At 37.8% G+C, this 14,591-nt stretch overlaps 1 protein-coding gene across 1 annotated transcript in view; it reads right to left on the reverse strand.

The window, feature by feature from the left end:
• Positions 1-1,244: 1,244 nt before the first annotated feature.
• Positions 1,245-14,591, reverse strand: part of PTP4A2 (protein tyrosine phosphatase 4A2) — a 28,947-nt gene continuing 15,600 nt past the window's right edge. Inside the window, exons 3-6 of the mRNA XM_044237666.1 lie at positions 11,836-11,928; positions 7,175-7,305; positions 4,576-4,650; positions 1,245-3,757 (exon numbers count right to left, since the gene is read on the reverse strand). Of these exons, the coding sequence (XP_044093601.1) occupies positions 3,649-3,757; positions 4,576-4,650; positions 7,175-7,305; positions 11,836-11,928 (408 nt within the window). The 3' untranslated portion in view covers positions 1,245-3,648. The remainder of the gene's footprint in view (positions 3,758-4,575; positions 4,651-7,174; positions 7,306-11,835; positions 11,929-14,591) is intronic.

Consider the following 14,591-nt stretch of genomic DNA (forward strand, 5'->3'; position numbering starts at 1 on the left):
AAAGACAAAAGTACAGCAAGCAGTTAGAGAATTGTTTTGTTTTGCTATAAAGAGCAAAGGGGAGGACTGTGAGCCAAACTGGATTTTTTTTTTCATTTTTAACATGGAAAAAGTAACAGTACGTGGTGGGCTGATGGGAAAGACCTAGCAGAGGGAAGTTAATGAACAGAATGTCTCAATCTGTGCCCTCGAATGGGGACGGAATCTACTACACAACTGGAAGATCTTGCCTTGTGGAGAGCATGGACCACCTGTGACTGGAGGAAAGACAGAAAGTACAAGCAGAAATGCAGGTAGGTAAGCAGATGTGATGGCAGGAGCCTGTGGAAATTTCCTTATTTCTTTTTTCTAAGTTTAGGGGAAAAAAAAAAAAAACTGGAAACTGAGAGAATGGGAAAACTATTAACATCTAAGTGTTTTCAAGTTGAAGAGTAAATAAATTAGCAGGACTGTCAGATGGTTCTAAGGCCTATTTGAGGTCATGACTTTAAACACAGAGACAGAGTCAGCATGTTCAGTTGCACAAGTGCATATAAGGTGGCGGACTGAGCTTAACCAAGAATGGAGTTTAGCCAGGCAAGTATAATGAAGCAAGAGATGGGGCAGGGCAATCTGCTGTGCAACCATGAGTGAATTTAACAGTGGACCACTGAATCTAAGGTAGGTAATAAACAGGAGGTGGGAAATTTAAAATAGGTAGGAGATCAATGAACTCTAAGTCACCCATGTATCCGCTTACCCTGTTCTTAACATCTACAGCTCTAACTCCTCTTCTAGACTAGTCGCCAAAGTGGGAAGTATCTTCTCATTCTTACTTAGTACCTTAGCAGATAAGCTTGTTTTCTGAATGGATGGACACTTGCCCATGGTCTAAGGGAAAATTTCAACCCCTCAGTCCTATGATATACAAGGTTCCTCTTTTCTCATTGTTCTCTTAAGAGTCTGAGTAAAAAGCTGCTTCATCACAATCTATAGTATAAACAAATCCCTTGGAATGAGATAAGATGAGTAATTCCTACAGTGCTGTGTCCTAGAACTAAACCACGAAATGTACCAGAAGTATCCCAACTCCATTTAAGTTTACCCTTATTGAATACCTGGGTGGCATGAAATCTTTGAACTTCCCAACCTCTAATTATTTCACCTCCTTGCAGTAATTAACAGAACAGGCCTTGAGAATACCAAATTTTCTAAGGAGACATAAATGAAATTCAACATGAGGTGGAGAACGATACACAGACAAACAGCATGTAAAATAAGTTTTATTGTTCTTTAAAAGGGTTCAGGGTTTGGTTTTAAATCAGGCTGCATACCTTTCATCAGTCTGACATCTCTCTCACCATGTCAAACTGGCTTCAGCTAGCAATACTTCATTAAATCCAAAAGAAAAAAAAAACTTTTAATTTTGAGGAAGAAAATCCAGTTCTGAGAACAATTAACATTAGTATGTAATTTAAAACAAAATGAGGGATAATGTTTCTTGTCGCTTTATACACCCTTCTCATACAGAACCAGGAATGTAATTTTCCTATCTCAGGCAGGCACTGATACTGCTGGACACTGCACACACATATACACACACATACACACACACACTCCCCACAAACAAAAATCAGAGCATGTTAAAGGGAAAAAGTTTGTTACTGTATTAATCAAAACCCTTGAAGTCAATAGACAGTCTGAGTTTAGAGGGATGCTATTTTGATCTTGAACCTATGTAAAGGAATCTATTGTCAGGTTCTAAAACAAAGAATTTTGGAGAGTACCATCATTTTTCACTTTAAAATTCTAAAAAGTTTCAAAAAGCATTATTTTGTTTTGTTTTCTGGGATGGGAGAGGAGAGAATCTACAGATATTCATTTAGTTAAAAATCAAAACAACTCCGGCATAGGAAATAGGCAGTTCACAGAGCCAGCCAACATCTGAGGTATCATCAGTGTGAGACAAGGTCCCAGTCCATTCCTACTGGCCTAGCTGATCCTAAAAAAAAAAAAAAAAAAAACGGGAAGTTTGTAGCTCTGCATAGCAAATTCCAGCAAGATAAGATGACCCTAAGCCTTTATTCAAATCCTTAGAAGCAGAGCACTACTAAGTAATATTTAGATGACGAGTGCAAGAGCCCTGGATGGTGAACTTCAACTTGCTTGGTCCATGCAGCCCAGTTACTACTGCCTTCTGCAAAGGAGAAGACAGCTTCTCTAGATCAGCACATTGAACCTGGCAAAGAATCCGTGAAAATGACAGTACACCATTTCATTAGCAACAATCTCTTCACTACTCATTGGGTTGCTTTCTGTCTCTCTTCTACCCTGTATGGCCTGTGGACACACACTCACTAGGCATTGCTGGTTTTAAACCAGCATTTTGTTTTTTAATCCCAAAAAGAACCTAGTAAGAAAATAACAAGGCAATCAGTGGTTAAACTGAACTGTACATATAGGGGGTGGTTTGGAAAGTACACATCCCAGGCATTTCTCAAGTCCAAAATATCCTATCTTTGCTGTTATTCCTTTTACTGTTCCTGAAAATTCATAGTACAAGTAAGTCCTAAATAAAAATTTTAAACTACCAGCACTCTCTGAGATCATTAACAGAAAATCAGAGTAATGCTACAAACCCACAATTCTAGAAAATGTAGAAGGTGTGCTAACTCTCTGCCTGGACACATCTTTAGTGATGGCCTGGAGTGCTCCCCTTCAGAAAACAGAAGTTTCTGGGATACCCACTTAGCTTCATTGGTTGGAAAAGAGAAAAATTCGACTCTCAGCCAAGTTCTTTGAGAAGAAAGACTATTCTTAAAACGCTATTTCCCCACTAATTTACCGAAATAAAAACCAAAACAAAAGGTTCTTGGCTACTTTGCCCAATGTTGAATAGGGTTTTCAAGAAAAGAAACTAACATGAACACCCCATCATCAGGAAAGACTACAAACCACCTGGATCATATAATATATATGCCACTGCTTTTTTTTTTTTTTTTTTTGTGGTGTTTTTTTTTTTCTTTCTTTTTTTTTGTTTTTTTTGTTTTTGTTTTTGTTTTTTCTAAAAGTGCCCAGGTGGGCTTAAGGCTGCCAGACTGCACACACATCTACAGCAACAAGGGCTTCTCCTATTCCATCTATAACATGTATTAGGGGGAAAAAGAGGGATGGGGAAAGAAGAGAAGAGTGGGAAAATATACACCCACCACCACCAAACAAAAGAAAGAAGAAAGAAGAGAAATCCCACATTAGGGAGATCTATGTGCCAAGCATAATGGAAAAGTGTGCTCCCCAAACAGATGGTTCTGCACAGGCTAATGTTCTGCTGGTTTTCCTTAGAGACCTATTTTGAAAAGTTAAAAAAGACAGGAGATTTTGATATAATTCAATCCTGGCAGAAATTCAAACTCCAACAATTAGGAGCAAAATCATCCTTCACTGAATTAATCCCTTTTTTCTTTCTCTTTTTCTTTTCTTAAACATTTTATTCATGTTATAGAGGGATTTCTTTTTTGTTTGCTTTTTTCCAATCATTAGGAAAGTGGTTGATGAGTATTGATTCCATCACTACTTTGGTGACACAGTTAAGATTCCAGATTCACATTTCCAGGTACCAAGAGTTCCCTCTAAATGTACAATCAAGTCAGCCTTTGTTTACACTTCTTTCTACTGAACACAGCAGTGCCCATTGGTGTCTCGGACGCGCAATCGCATCTTAGGTCGGTATTTCTCCAGGTAAAGCAGCTGTTTGGAATTGAATGCTCCCCTTCTTTTTCTGAAAATACAAGAATGACAAACTTGATCATGTAAAAAAAAGAGCTGACTCCCTGAAATGCATTATTTATGGCCTAAGGCCTTTCTAACTCCACACAGCTAAAAAAGGGCATATTTCCTATACCTTATCACTTCTTCAGAGGAAGGGCTGATGAGTGAGCAAGCAGTGTATGAAACAGCAGATCCAGATGGCATTCCTTGAAATATGTCACCTTCCTAGAGCTGCTACCATACATTTTATGCCCTCTTATGACAGTCTTTCTTTCCTTTTTTTTTTTTTTAAAAGAAAAGGTTGAAAGAGAAAGGACAAGATAGTGACTGCTAAAGAATTATGGACAACAAAATAACATGGCCCATGAGTCCAGACCGATGCTAAGATTCTGTTTGGGCAATAGCATCCTGATTTTGTGCCTGAACAGGTCACTAAGAGTCCTAAGTGATTAACTGCTTCTTTATAGATTCTCTTCCTTGCCTCTTGGTCCTAGTACATTTGGAAGGCATTTTAGACATCCATTCAAAGTCACTAGATCACTTAAGACTACTACCTAGCTATTCATTTTAAAGATTCCTAGATATTCAAGTCATATACTGGACATATCCTACAGTGTCCAAATTTGCCACCTAAATTAGAAAATCTTTAAATCTGGGAACCAACAGTACTATTACAAGTCTCTCTACCACTTGTTCCTTTTGATTTCTTCAATCAAACAATCTTTTAAGCCAACAAATTATTCCATACTACAAAGGGTACTTTCCATAATTCCTTCTTCTTGTATGGTCTTGCTTTATGTGTTTCTGAACATAAAACTTTATACTCACTGTCTTATAAACTGAACTGCATCTTCATACTTCATTCCACATTCAATCAAAGCAAGTGCAACCAGCACAGGTGCCCTACAGAGAGAAACCCATCTGTAAATATCCAAGTCTTTGGAATTAAAGGAATTTTTTTTTTAAAGATGTATTTATTTGAGAGAGTCTTGAGAGGGGTTGAGGGAGAAGAGGGAGAAACAGACTCTTCAATGAGCAGGGAGCCCAATGCGGGGCTCAATCCCGGGACTTGTGAACCATGACCTGAGCTGAAGGCAGATGCCTACCCGAATGAGCCACCCAGGCAAACTGAAAGACTTTTTTTAAAATCCAGGATTACATACTACCAAAATAATGCAAAGCTTGAGCTTTCCTTTTTTCCCTTATACTAAATATCTGGTTTCCCTATACAGTAAAGGAGAGTGTCTATGGTGTCATCCACTTCTAGTAAAGCACTAAATTCTGTATCTTCATTAAGAGATCTTTACTCTTGAGCCTGAATGGCTCAGAAGGTTAAGTGCTGGACTCGATTTTGGCTCATGTCACGATCTCAGCATCGTGAGATCAAGCCCTGTAGGGGGCTCCATACTGGTGTGAAGCCTGCTTCAGATTCTCTCTCCCTAACCCTCTGCTCCTCCCTGCTCCCCCGCAGGCATGCACTCTTTCTAAACAAAATCTTTATTCTTTAAAACATCACGTTATTATCTCAAATTTTCACATTTTATGTCATCAAAAATTCTTCATTAGTCTTTAACCAACATCACAGTAAAAAAAAAAAAAAAAAAGACCAAATGTGTCATCTATATTGAGTGTCTCAGAAATTCATTACAAACCCATTTTAGTATCTTTTCCTCATCAAATGATAAAAAGGTGCTAGAGTTCTTCAACAAAATCCTTTCTGGAGCTAGTAAGGTGTTAGAGAATTGGTCATTAAGAACAGATCTCTTTGGGGCGCCTGGGTGGCTCAGTGGATTAGAGCCTCTGCCTTCGGCTCGGGTCGTGATCCCAGGGTCCTGGGATGGAGCCCCGCGTCGGGCTCTCTGCTCAGCCGGGAGCCTGCTTCCCTTCCTCTCTCTCTGCCTGCCTCTCTGTCTACTTGTGATCTCTGTCTGTCAAATAAATAACTAAATAAAAATTAAAAAAAAAAAAAAAAAAGAACAGATCTCTTTGTAAGTACGTGGGCTTATAGTTTTTTTAACATCTAACAAGGGACACTGAGGCCTGAGCAGGTCTCAACCTATCTGTGTTTTGGGGATGCTATCTGCTTCATAAAGCAAAGTAGAGGGTTTGTCTTCTGGGAAGACAAAGCTGTCTTCTCTGAAAAAGTCTCCAACATAGTTGGATCTGGCATCTTTCAGGAACAGGAAGGCAGGGATTGAAGCCTCATGAGTCTGGGTTTACAGGTGAGGTAGAGAGAGAAGACAGTGGTTTATAACCATAAAGTCCAGGTAAAGTGTAGTTACCTCCAGGACTCATCACTGTTAACACCCAGTCTGGGTTTCAGGACAGTCACAGAAGCAGATTCCTTAACAATAAAATAATAGTAATACACACACAGACAAAAATCTAGCAAGGGAAATGATGTTTCAAAATGTCCACTACATGGTACCAACTCTGGGCTACCTGTAGGATAGCTACCAGTTATAAAACTGCCCAAGTCAAGTTAGAACACTACCTTCACCCTTCAGAATAAGGACTGGAACTTCTGACCCTGAAGAAGAAACTGTACCACACTAAACTGCAAAAAAAGGAAAAGGGCAAACAAAGGGCTGAGCAGGACTAATAATCTGAGTCACCACCACCTTGAGGCAAGAGCAGCCTGCACTAATGTTCTGAGTCAAAGTGCACATGATAAATTGGCATTTAATCTGCTGTTGATGAGAATGTTGCAACACCATTCCATGCAATGCTCAAGGAAAAAGGTTTTAAAATCAAAGTTAATTTTCGTTCTTCGTACATCTCCTTTCAGAAGTTTAAAGTTCAGCCATCTGCTCTGCACCTATTAACTTCCCATTCATCTCAATCCAAAATTAACCACATATAGATTCTTCGGAATCTAAAATTATTTCCATTTTGTTGCCCATTTCAAAGACCCATTTTCAAAGCCTTTTAGAATGTGAAATAATGAGGAAAAAAACTCATACTGAATTAAGACCAATTTTTAGTTCAAATTTAAGATAATTACATTAAATCAGTTTCAAAACAATCTCTGAGCCATCATCCACTAAGTCAGAAGCAGACAACCCACGAAACACAAAAAGCTGCCTTAAGAAACCATTAAACCAGGGGCGCCTGGGTGGCTCAGTGGGTTAAAGCCTCTGCCTTCAGCTCAGGTCATGATCCCAGGGCCCTGGGATCGAGCCCCGCATTGGGCTCTCTGCTCAGCAGGGAGCCTGCCTCTCCCCACCCCACTCTCTGCCTACCTCTCTCTACTTGTGATCTCTGTCAAATAAATAAAATCTTAAAAAAAAAAAAAGAAACCATTAAACCAGCTTCTGCTCTCATTTCCTTTTCCTTCAGGTAATTTAGTATTTGGTGTAATAAATACAAAACTTCTACCAAAGTGAAATTTTTGATAATGAACTCTGAGACAAAGGTAAGAGCTTACCTTCCCAATCCTGCAACACAATGCACTGCAACACAGCAACCTGGCTCTTCACGAAATTTGGTTTTTAACAGGTTTAGCCAATCATCTACTATCTGATTAGGGGGTGGCGCTCCATCATCAAACGGCCAATCCTGGAAAGAAAAGATCTTTAATATTACACTGTTATTTTCTGCAGCATAGTATCTAATGCAGAACAGCTGCACAGAAACGGGTGGATCAAACTGAACTAACTATACTTTATACACCTGGTTTTGTTTTTTTAAGGGGATGTGGGTGCAGGGGGTGGGGGAGAGAATCTTAAGCAGGCTCCCTGCACAGCATAGAGCCCAACACCGGGCTCAATCTCATAACCCTGAGATCATGACCTGAGCCGAAATCAAGAGTTGGACCCAACCGAATGAGCCATCCAGTTGCCCCCACATACTTATTCCATTTTTTTAAAAGATTTTATTTATTTATTTGAGAGAGAGAGAGAGAGTATACAAGAAGGGGGAAGGGCAGAGGGAGAAGCAGACTCCTGCTGAACAGGGAGCCCAACACAGGGCTTGATCCCAGGACCCTGAGATCATGACCTCAGCTGAAGGCAGACAATCAACTGAGTCACCCAGGTGCCCCAATACATACCTATTCTTAATAACACAATTCTGATCACTATTGAAGTTTTTTCTAAGATCAAAATTGTTGTGTGCCAAGTAACTTAACCTTCTAGATGACATGTCAGCACTGTAAGCATCTAATTTTATCTTATAGAAATCTCTTATCAGAGTGGTTAAAAAAAACTAGTGTTCTTCAAATATTTTTATTTGAATAAAGCAATAATTAGACATAATGGAGACTGTTATTAAGGCCTAGGCAAAGTATGAGAGAATACAACACCTGTCAATATAATTTAAAAGTCCACTCTGGCAAAGAAGTATACCAAGTAGTATCTCATTGATCTCTACAAATATTTTGAGGATTATCCCCGAAGAGCTCTAAGCTCTGATGCCTTTTCTTTAGAGAAAGGCTCTTTCATAAGAAATCTCCAGTAGTTAGCATATCATAACAGAAATATACTGCCATCTTTGTGCTTATATATTTTAAAAATGGGGTGGGGAGGCACCTGGGCGGCTCAGTCAGTTAAGCATCTGCTTTTGACTTGGATCATGATCCTAGAGGCCTATGTATCTGGCTTCCTGCTTGGCAAAGAGTCTACTTCTCCCTCTCCCTCTGCCCCTCCCCATACTTATGCACACTCTCTAACAAATAAAATCTTTAAAAATAAATAAATAAATAAATAGCCAAGTACTAAATATCTTTGAAGCTCTGCCTAAATTATACATATCCCATTTAACAAGCACAGTGCCACAGGATAGGCTCCTGAGCAAATGGAGACCTTTTTTCCAAGTATCCCTTTTTCTTTTTACATTCATCAATTTGTTTATGTGTGTGTTTTTAAGTCACCTCTACCCCCAAGGTGGGGCTGAAACTCACGACTCCAAGATTAAGAGTTGCATGCTCCACTGACTGAGCCAGCCAGACACCCCTTGGGTTGTTTTTTAATTAAGACCAACCCCATGAGCATCTAGGCAGGGTTTATCATCCTTTCTACCTAGAAAAAAGGCCCAAGAAACCAACATAAATCAGCTTTAAGGAAAGAAGGGAAGGGAATTAACATTTTGCATTCCCCTACTCCCATCCAGCTTCAAGAACAGATATGCAAAAACACTGGGAATTTTTTTTAAAACATAAGATTACTCTAATGAGGCTGGATAAGGATACTTTAAGATGCTAGAGAAAGAAAAAGAAAAAAAAAAAGTGACAAAGCACTAAATTGATTCTGCACTCATTACGGGCACCGCTAGAACACTTCATGTAGCCCATTAGCCGTGACAACACATTATGTTTGATTTGTCAACTACATCCCATAATTAAAGGGCTGTCAGTGTTATCATTATAAATGTCACTAAGTTTAACTGTAAATAGCAGTAAAACCAGTAAGCAAGTACCTTAGAATATGAGCTTATTTCCTCTAATATTACCTAAAATGCACCCAGTTAAGTAACAATAATGTGAAATATGCTTCACTTGTTCATATTAAGCAGTTTCTATCAAAAAATCATTAAAATAATTATTTAGAATTGTCTGAACTTCAAACTGACATAACTGAAATCGCCATTAGTCTTTCCCAATATGCCTCTGATTTGCAAGAACATTAGTTAAAAGATTTTAAAGGTCTAATTTGGAGGATATCCTCTTATAAAGTATTCCAGGGGCACCTGGTGGCTCAGTCAGTTGAGCATCTGACTTGGTTTCAGAATGGAGTCTGCCTGAGATTCTTTCTCTCCCTCTGTCCCTCCCCCAACTCACACTCTCTTTCTCTAAAATAAATAAATAAATAAAACCACAAAATATTCCAAACTTTCTTCACCTAGCAAAAGTAGATTAACAATCCACTTAAAATCTCTGGAAAAAGGGGGCACCTGAGTGGCTCAGTGGGTTAAAACCTCTGTCTTCTGCTCAAGTCATGATCCTGTGGTCCTGGGATTGAGCCCTGCCTAGGGCTCTCTGCTCAGCAGGGAGTCTGCTTCCACTCTCTCTGCCTGCCTCTCTGCCTACTTGTGATCTCTGTCTGTCAAATAAATAAATAAAATCTTAAAAAAAAAAAAAAAAAAACTCTGGAAAAAGGAAAGAAATTCCAAGCTTAATTCTAAATGTTAGATTTTTAATTTTTTTTTCCAATTTATTTATTTTCAGAAAAACAGTATTCATTATTTTTTCACCACACCCAGTGCTCCATGCAAGCTGTGCCCTCTATAATACCCACCACCTGGTATCCCAACCTCCCACCCCCCCGCCACTTCAAACCCCTCAGATTGTTTTTCAGAGTCCATAGTCTCTCATAGATTTTTAATTTTATCTGATCACAGCTATTTAAACCAAAGTGTCAATTTAAAGGCATAGAATAAATCCCAGACTCGCCATTACCTTCAACATCCTAGTTCAAGTTCTCTAGTTACGTTTAGTTCACTTCTACTTCAAAGAAGTGTTTACCAACATTACTGATTCAAACAAACTATAGTCAACCCACAGTTCATTTTCTCATCCATGCCATCTGTCAAAACAAACTGATTTCTCATCTGCCCAGTGGAGAACATACTCACAATATAGGAAAAAGAACTCATAGTCAACCTAGTTTCAGAAGTTAAAATTTTGTTTTTATATCTTTAAACACAGGATTACATTTTATACATGTTTATACATATCCCCAATGACTTCCAGCCAGGGCACCTTAAAGTCCTTTAGAATTGGGAATACAAGCAAATTATTACAATGGCATTCTATTAAAATACATTTTTTAAAAACATAATGCTTAGCTATTTAGTTTTTGTGTTTCACCAAATGGAGGTGAGGAAACTTTATGGATCAGATATAAGACAACTGCCTTACCAACAGGACATTTATTTTCTTTGCATGAACTGCCTTCCCAACTACTGACCAATGCATAAAGACTACAGACCTTTCAAAAAAAAAAAAAGAAAAGAACCTCCTACCACTATCTTCTTTATTACTTTCTTCCTAACCAACTACTTTAAAACTCTCTAATTCTCTTATTCTCTTCCTACAATACTGTCTTCCCACAATTAAATCAAAGAACCCTACTAAAACACCTAAGATTACAAGGTCATTTCATTACATGCTCTTGAGCTTCAGACAACTATTTATAGGCAAGAAGGTACAAAATTTTACCTAATCTGAGGCTCCTGTTTCCAATAAAAGAAATAGTGTACTTAGAGACTAAGGAGGAATTTAAAATAATTCCAATCGCTTCATGTTCAAACTGAAAATAAAAGAAACCTAATCACAGAAAACCTTCTTAGAAACCTACCACAAAGTGTCAGAAGCAAGATGCCCTCTCCCATCTTAACCTCTTCTCCAGGCTTTTCTGTCCCCTTTCGGTTTATCCACAAAACAGTAAGTAACGAATTAGTGCTTGCAAAGTCAGAAAGAATACAGCTGGTCCTCAAACAACACAGGTTTGAACTGTGTGGGTCCATTTACAGGCAGATTTTTTTCTAATAAACACAGTATAGTACTATAAATGTATTTTCTCTTAATAAAATTTTCTTCTCTCTAGCTAACTTTATCGTAAGAATATAGCACATAATACATGTAACATACAAAATACATGTTAATGTATTTTGCTATATAATGCTAATATAGCACATAATACATGTAACATACAAAATACATGTTAATGTATTTTGCTATATAATGCTATTGGTCGGGCCCCTAACCTCACATTCAAGAGCCAACTGTATTTCCATGTGACTTAAAAATTTCTGATGGAAATTACTTTCAGTTAGATTCAAATCAGTAGCCTAGATACAAAAGCTAAATATTGCAGTAATATCCTAGAAAAAACAAAATGCAAATTTCCATTTTCTTAAAATAAGTGTACACTCAATTTTGCTTTTGATTTGTTGAAAATACTCCACATACATAGTCTTTAAGGGCACAAATGAACAAAACTGCCAATTCAAAACCTTTTAAAGACTGTTTTCAACACTGTATCTCCTATAAGCTTAAAAAGCATACTACTGAGGGCCCAGTTTTAAAAATAGTTAAGTTTAAAAGGTACTACTTGTTTGTAGTGAAAGATGAAAACACTACACACTCACTAGAACGTGGATTCCTTCTTTTTCAACTGGAGCCTTATCGTATGTAGCATCACAAACTCGAACCAAAGTTGTCACTCCATACTTCTTAAGTTCCTTTAAAGAAGACAAATACAAGGGATCATACTTTTAGAATCGCAACCAAAGCTTTAAAAATAAACTGAAGCAATGAGACATCATTTTTAGACAAAGATAAAAATCATTCTCATTGTGGCAACATATAGAATGAACACTCAGGCTCTTACTGGAAGCATCAACACAATCACCTTTATAAAGGGACAATTTGGTAACGTCACAAAAACTATAAAAGCACAATACACTTTGACCTAGAAATTCTACTTCTGAGAATTTATACTAACAAAGTAAAGATACACCCAAAGATTTTGGTACCAGTGTGTTCAACATGGGCTGTTTGGAATGGTAAAAAGATGGAAAGATGAATAGTCCAAAAACAGGGTAACAGAATATGGCACATTCATACAGAATACTGTGACAGCTATAAAAATAATACTAAAAAGGATGGGGGAAGATTTTTTAAAACATAGTGTGATCCTGGGGCGCCTGTCTCAGGTTGTGATCTCGGGGCCCTGAGACGAAGACCCTCATTAGGCTCTCTGCTCAATGGGGAGCCTGCTTCCCCTCTCTCTCTGCCTGCCTCTCTGCCTACTTGTGATCGCTCTCTATGTCAAATAAATAAATTATATATATATATATATATATATATAAAAAATATATATATATATAAAGTGCATGCGTGTGTGTGTTCCTATTATGTGTCTATAAATAAATATACACATATATGCAGAGAGAAACATCCAGAGCCAGGTATTACGAGTTAAGAATTTTCAAACTATCTTTTGTTTATGTGTATCTTCTGATTTTTACACAGTAAAAATCTGCTATTTAAAGAAACAAAAGTAGGGCACCTGGCTGTCTCAGTCAGTAGAACATGCAACTCTTGATCTTGAGGTTGTAAGTTCAAGCCCCACAGTGGGTACAGAGGTTACTTAAAAATAAGATCTTTAGGGGCGCCTGGGAGGCTCAGTTATTAAGTGTCTGCCTTTGGCTCAGGTCATGATCTCAGGGGCCTGGGATTGACCCTGCATTGGGCTCCCTGCTCAGTGGGAAACCTGCCTCTCCCTCTCCCATTACCCCTGCTTGTATTCCCTCTCTCCCTGTGTCAAATAAATAAACAAAATCTTCCCAAAAAAATTTTTTTTAATTTAAAAACAAAATCTTTTAAAAAATTAATAAAATGAAGAAACAGAGGTAATTTTGAAATTAAGATTTAAAAGTGGTATCATATTACGAAGCCTACAAATATACCATCACAGCCAGAAGCCTTGCTCCTTGGGACGCTTGGGGGCTCAGTGGGTTAAGCCTCCACCTTCAGCTCAGGTCAGGATCACACTGGGCTCTCTGCTCAGCAGGGAGCCTGCTTTCCCCTCCCCCTCTGCCTGCCTCTCTGCCTACTTGTGATCTCTCTCTCTGTGTCAAATAAATAAATAAATAATCTTAAAAAAAAAAAAAATTGTTCCTTTAAAAATTTTCCTACTGCATGCCTCATCCAGTGACCACCTATCTTCAGTGGGCCACTAACATCTTTTTATAGTTAAAGGACAGTGGCCTCTGCCACTTCTGGAGTCTATGGCCAAGGAATCCATAGGCTGAAAATAGTATCACATAATTCAACTAGGCTTAAAGGTGACTGAACAACCTAAGGGCACACAGGCCTGGAATCAACTTGTACACTGTGTACACAAAGTTAAGAAGCTCTGGGAATTAAGTATAAATGAGCAGGAACAATGCTATCCTATAAGAAGTGTCCATCTATCATTTTGTTGTCTAAAGAGTAAAGTTATTTTAATTGCTAAAGGAATTTAATTCTCACAGAAAGGCCTTCTAAAACAGACACAGGAAAAGTTGTTAGTATTACATGGAGTCAGTAATTTTAAAACATTTCAAAATACAGATAAAATCCTACTAAAATGAACTCCACAGTGGCCATTCACTGAAAGGTTGTAACAGAAATTTTTATAGTAAATATTTGTGTCCTTAAGCAAGTCAAAATCTCTTCTGAACTACTGTGCCATCTGTAACATGAGAGGGGTGGATTTAGGATCGCTAGGAGTTCATTCAGCTCTCTAAGACTAATCCATAAATATAGCAGAGAAAATGAAGGATCTGACATAAAAATGTTATCTAAAATACCTTTCCTCCCTGTAAGGTTCTAATCCTTGTATATGATGGTTACTATTGCTAAGTAATTCTGGAGTACGTTTTCATAAAAAGAGGCTAGAATATTTGAGGCAGACATGGGTTTCTGAGTCAGAGACAGTTCTACCGTAGGCTGTATACCTTGAGGTAAATTACTAAATTACCATATTGCTCTGAAACTGTTTCCTCATCTAGAGGATGAAGACAGTAACGTACCTATACCTCATAGGGCTATTTGGAGTAGTAAATGATATAATGCACAAAACTGCTTATTGTAACGTTGGATACATACTAAGTGTTCAATAAATGTTAATTATTTTTATTAAAAATATGATGAACTGCTATGTAGAAAGGATATTGAAAAACAACTAGATAATTTCTAAAGTCTCCCCAAATTCCATAAATGTTCTTTTAAAAACCTGTTATAGCTAATTCAACCCAATTCGAACAAAGATTGGTAGGAGGATGATCCATATTCCAAACAAAGAAATAAACAGCCTTGGGTTAAGAGATTCCTTCAAAATGCTGTTCATTTATAACTG

This window comes from Neovison vison, chromosome 2 (genome assembly GCF_020171115.1).
Source record: "Neovison vison isolate M4711 chromosome 2, ASM_NN_V1, whole genome shotgun sequence".
NCBI lineage: Eukaryota > Metazoa > Chordata > Mammalia > Carnivora > Mustelidae > Neogale > Neogale vison.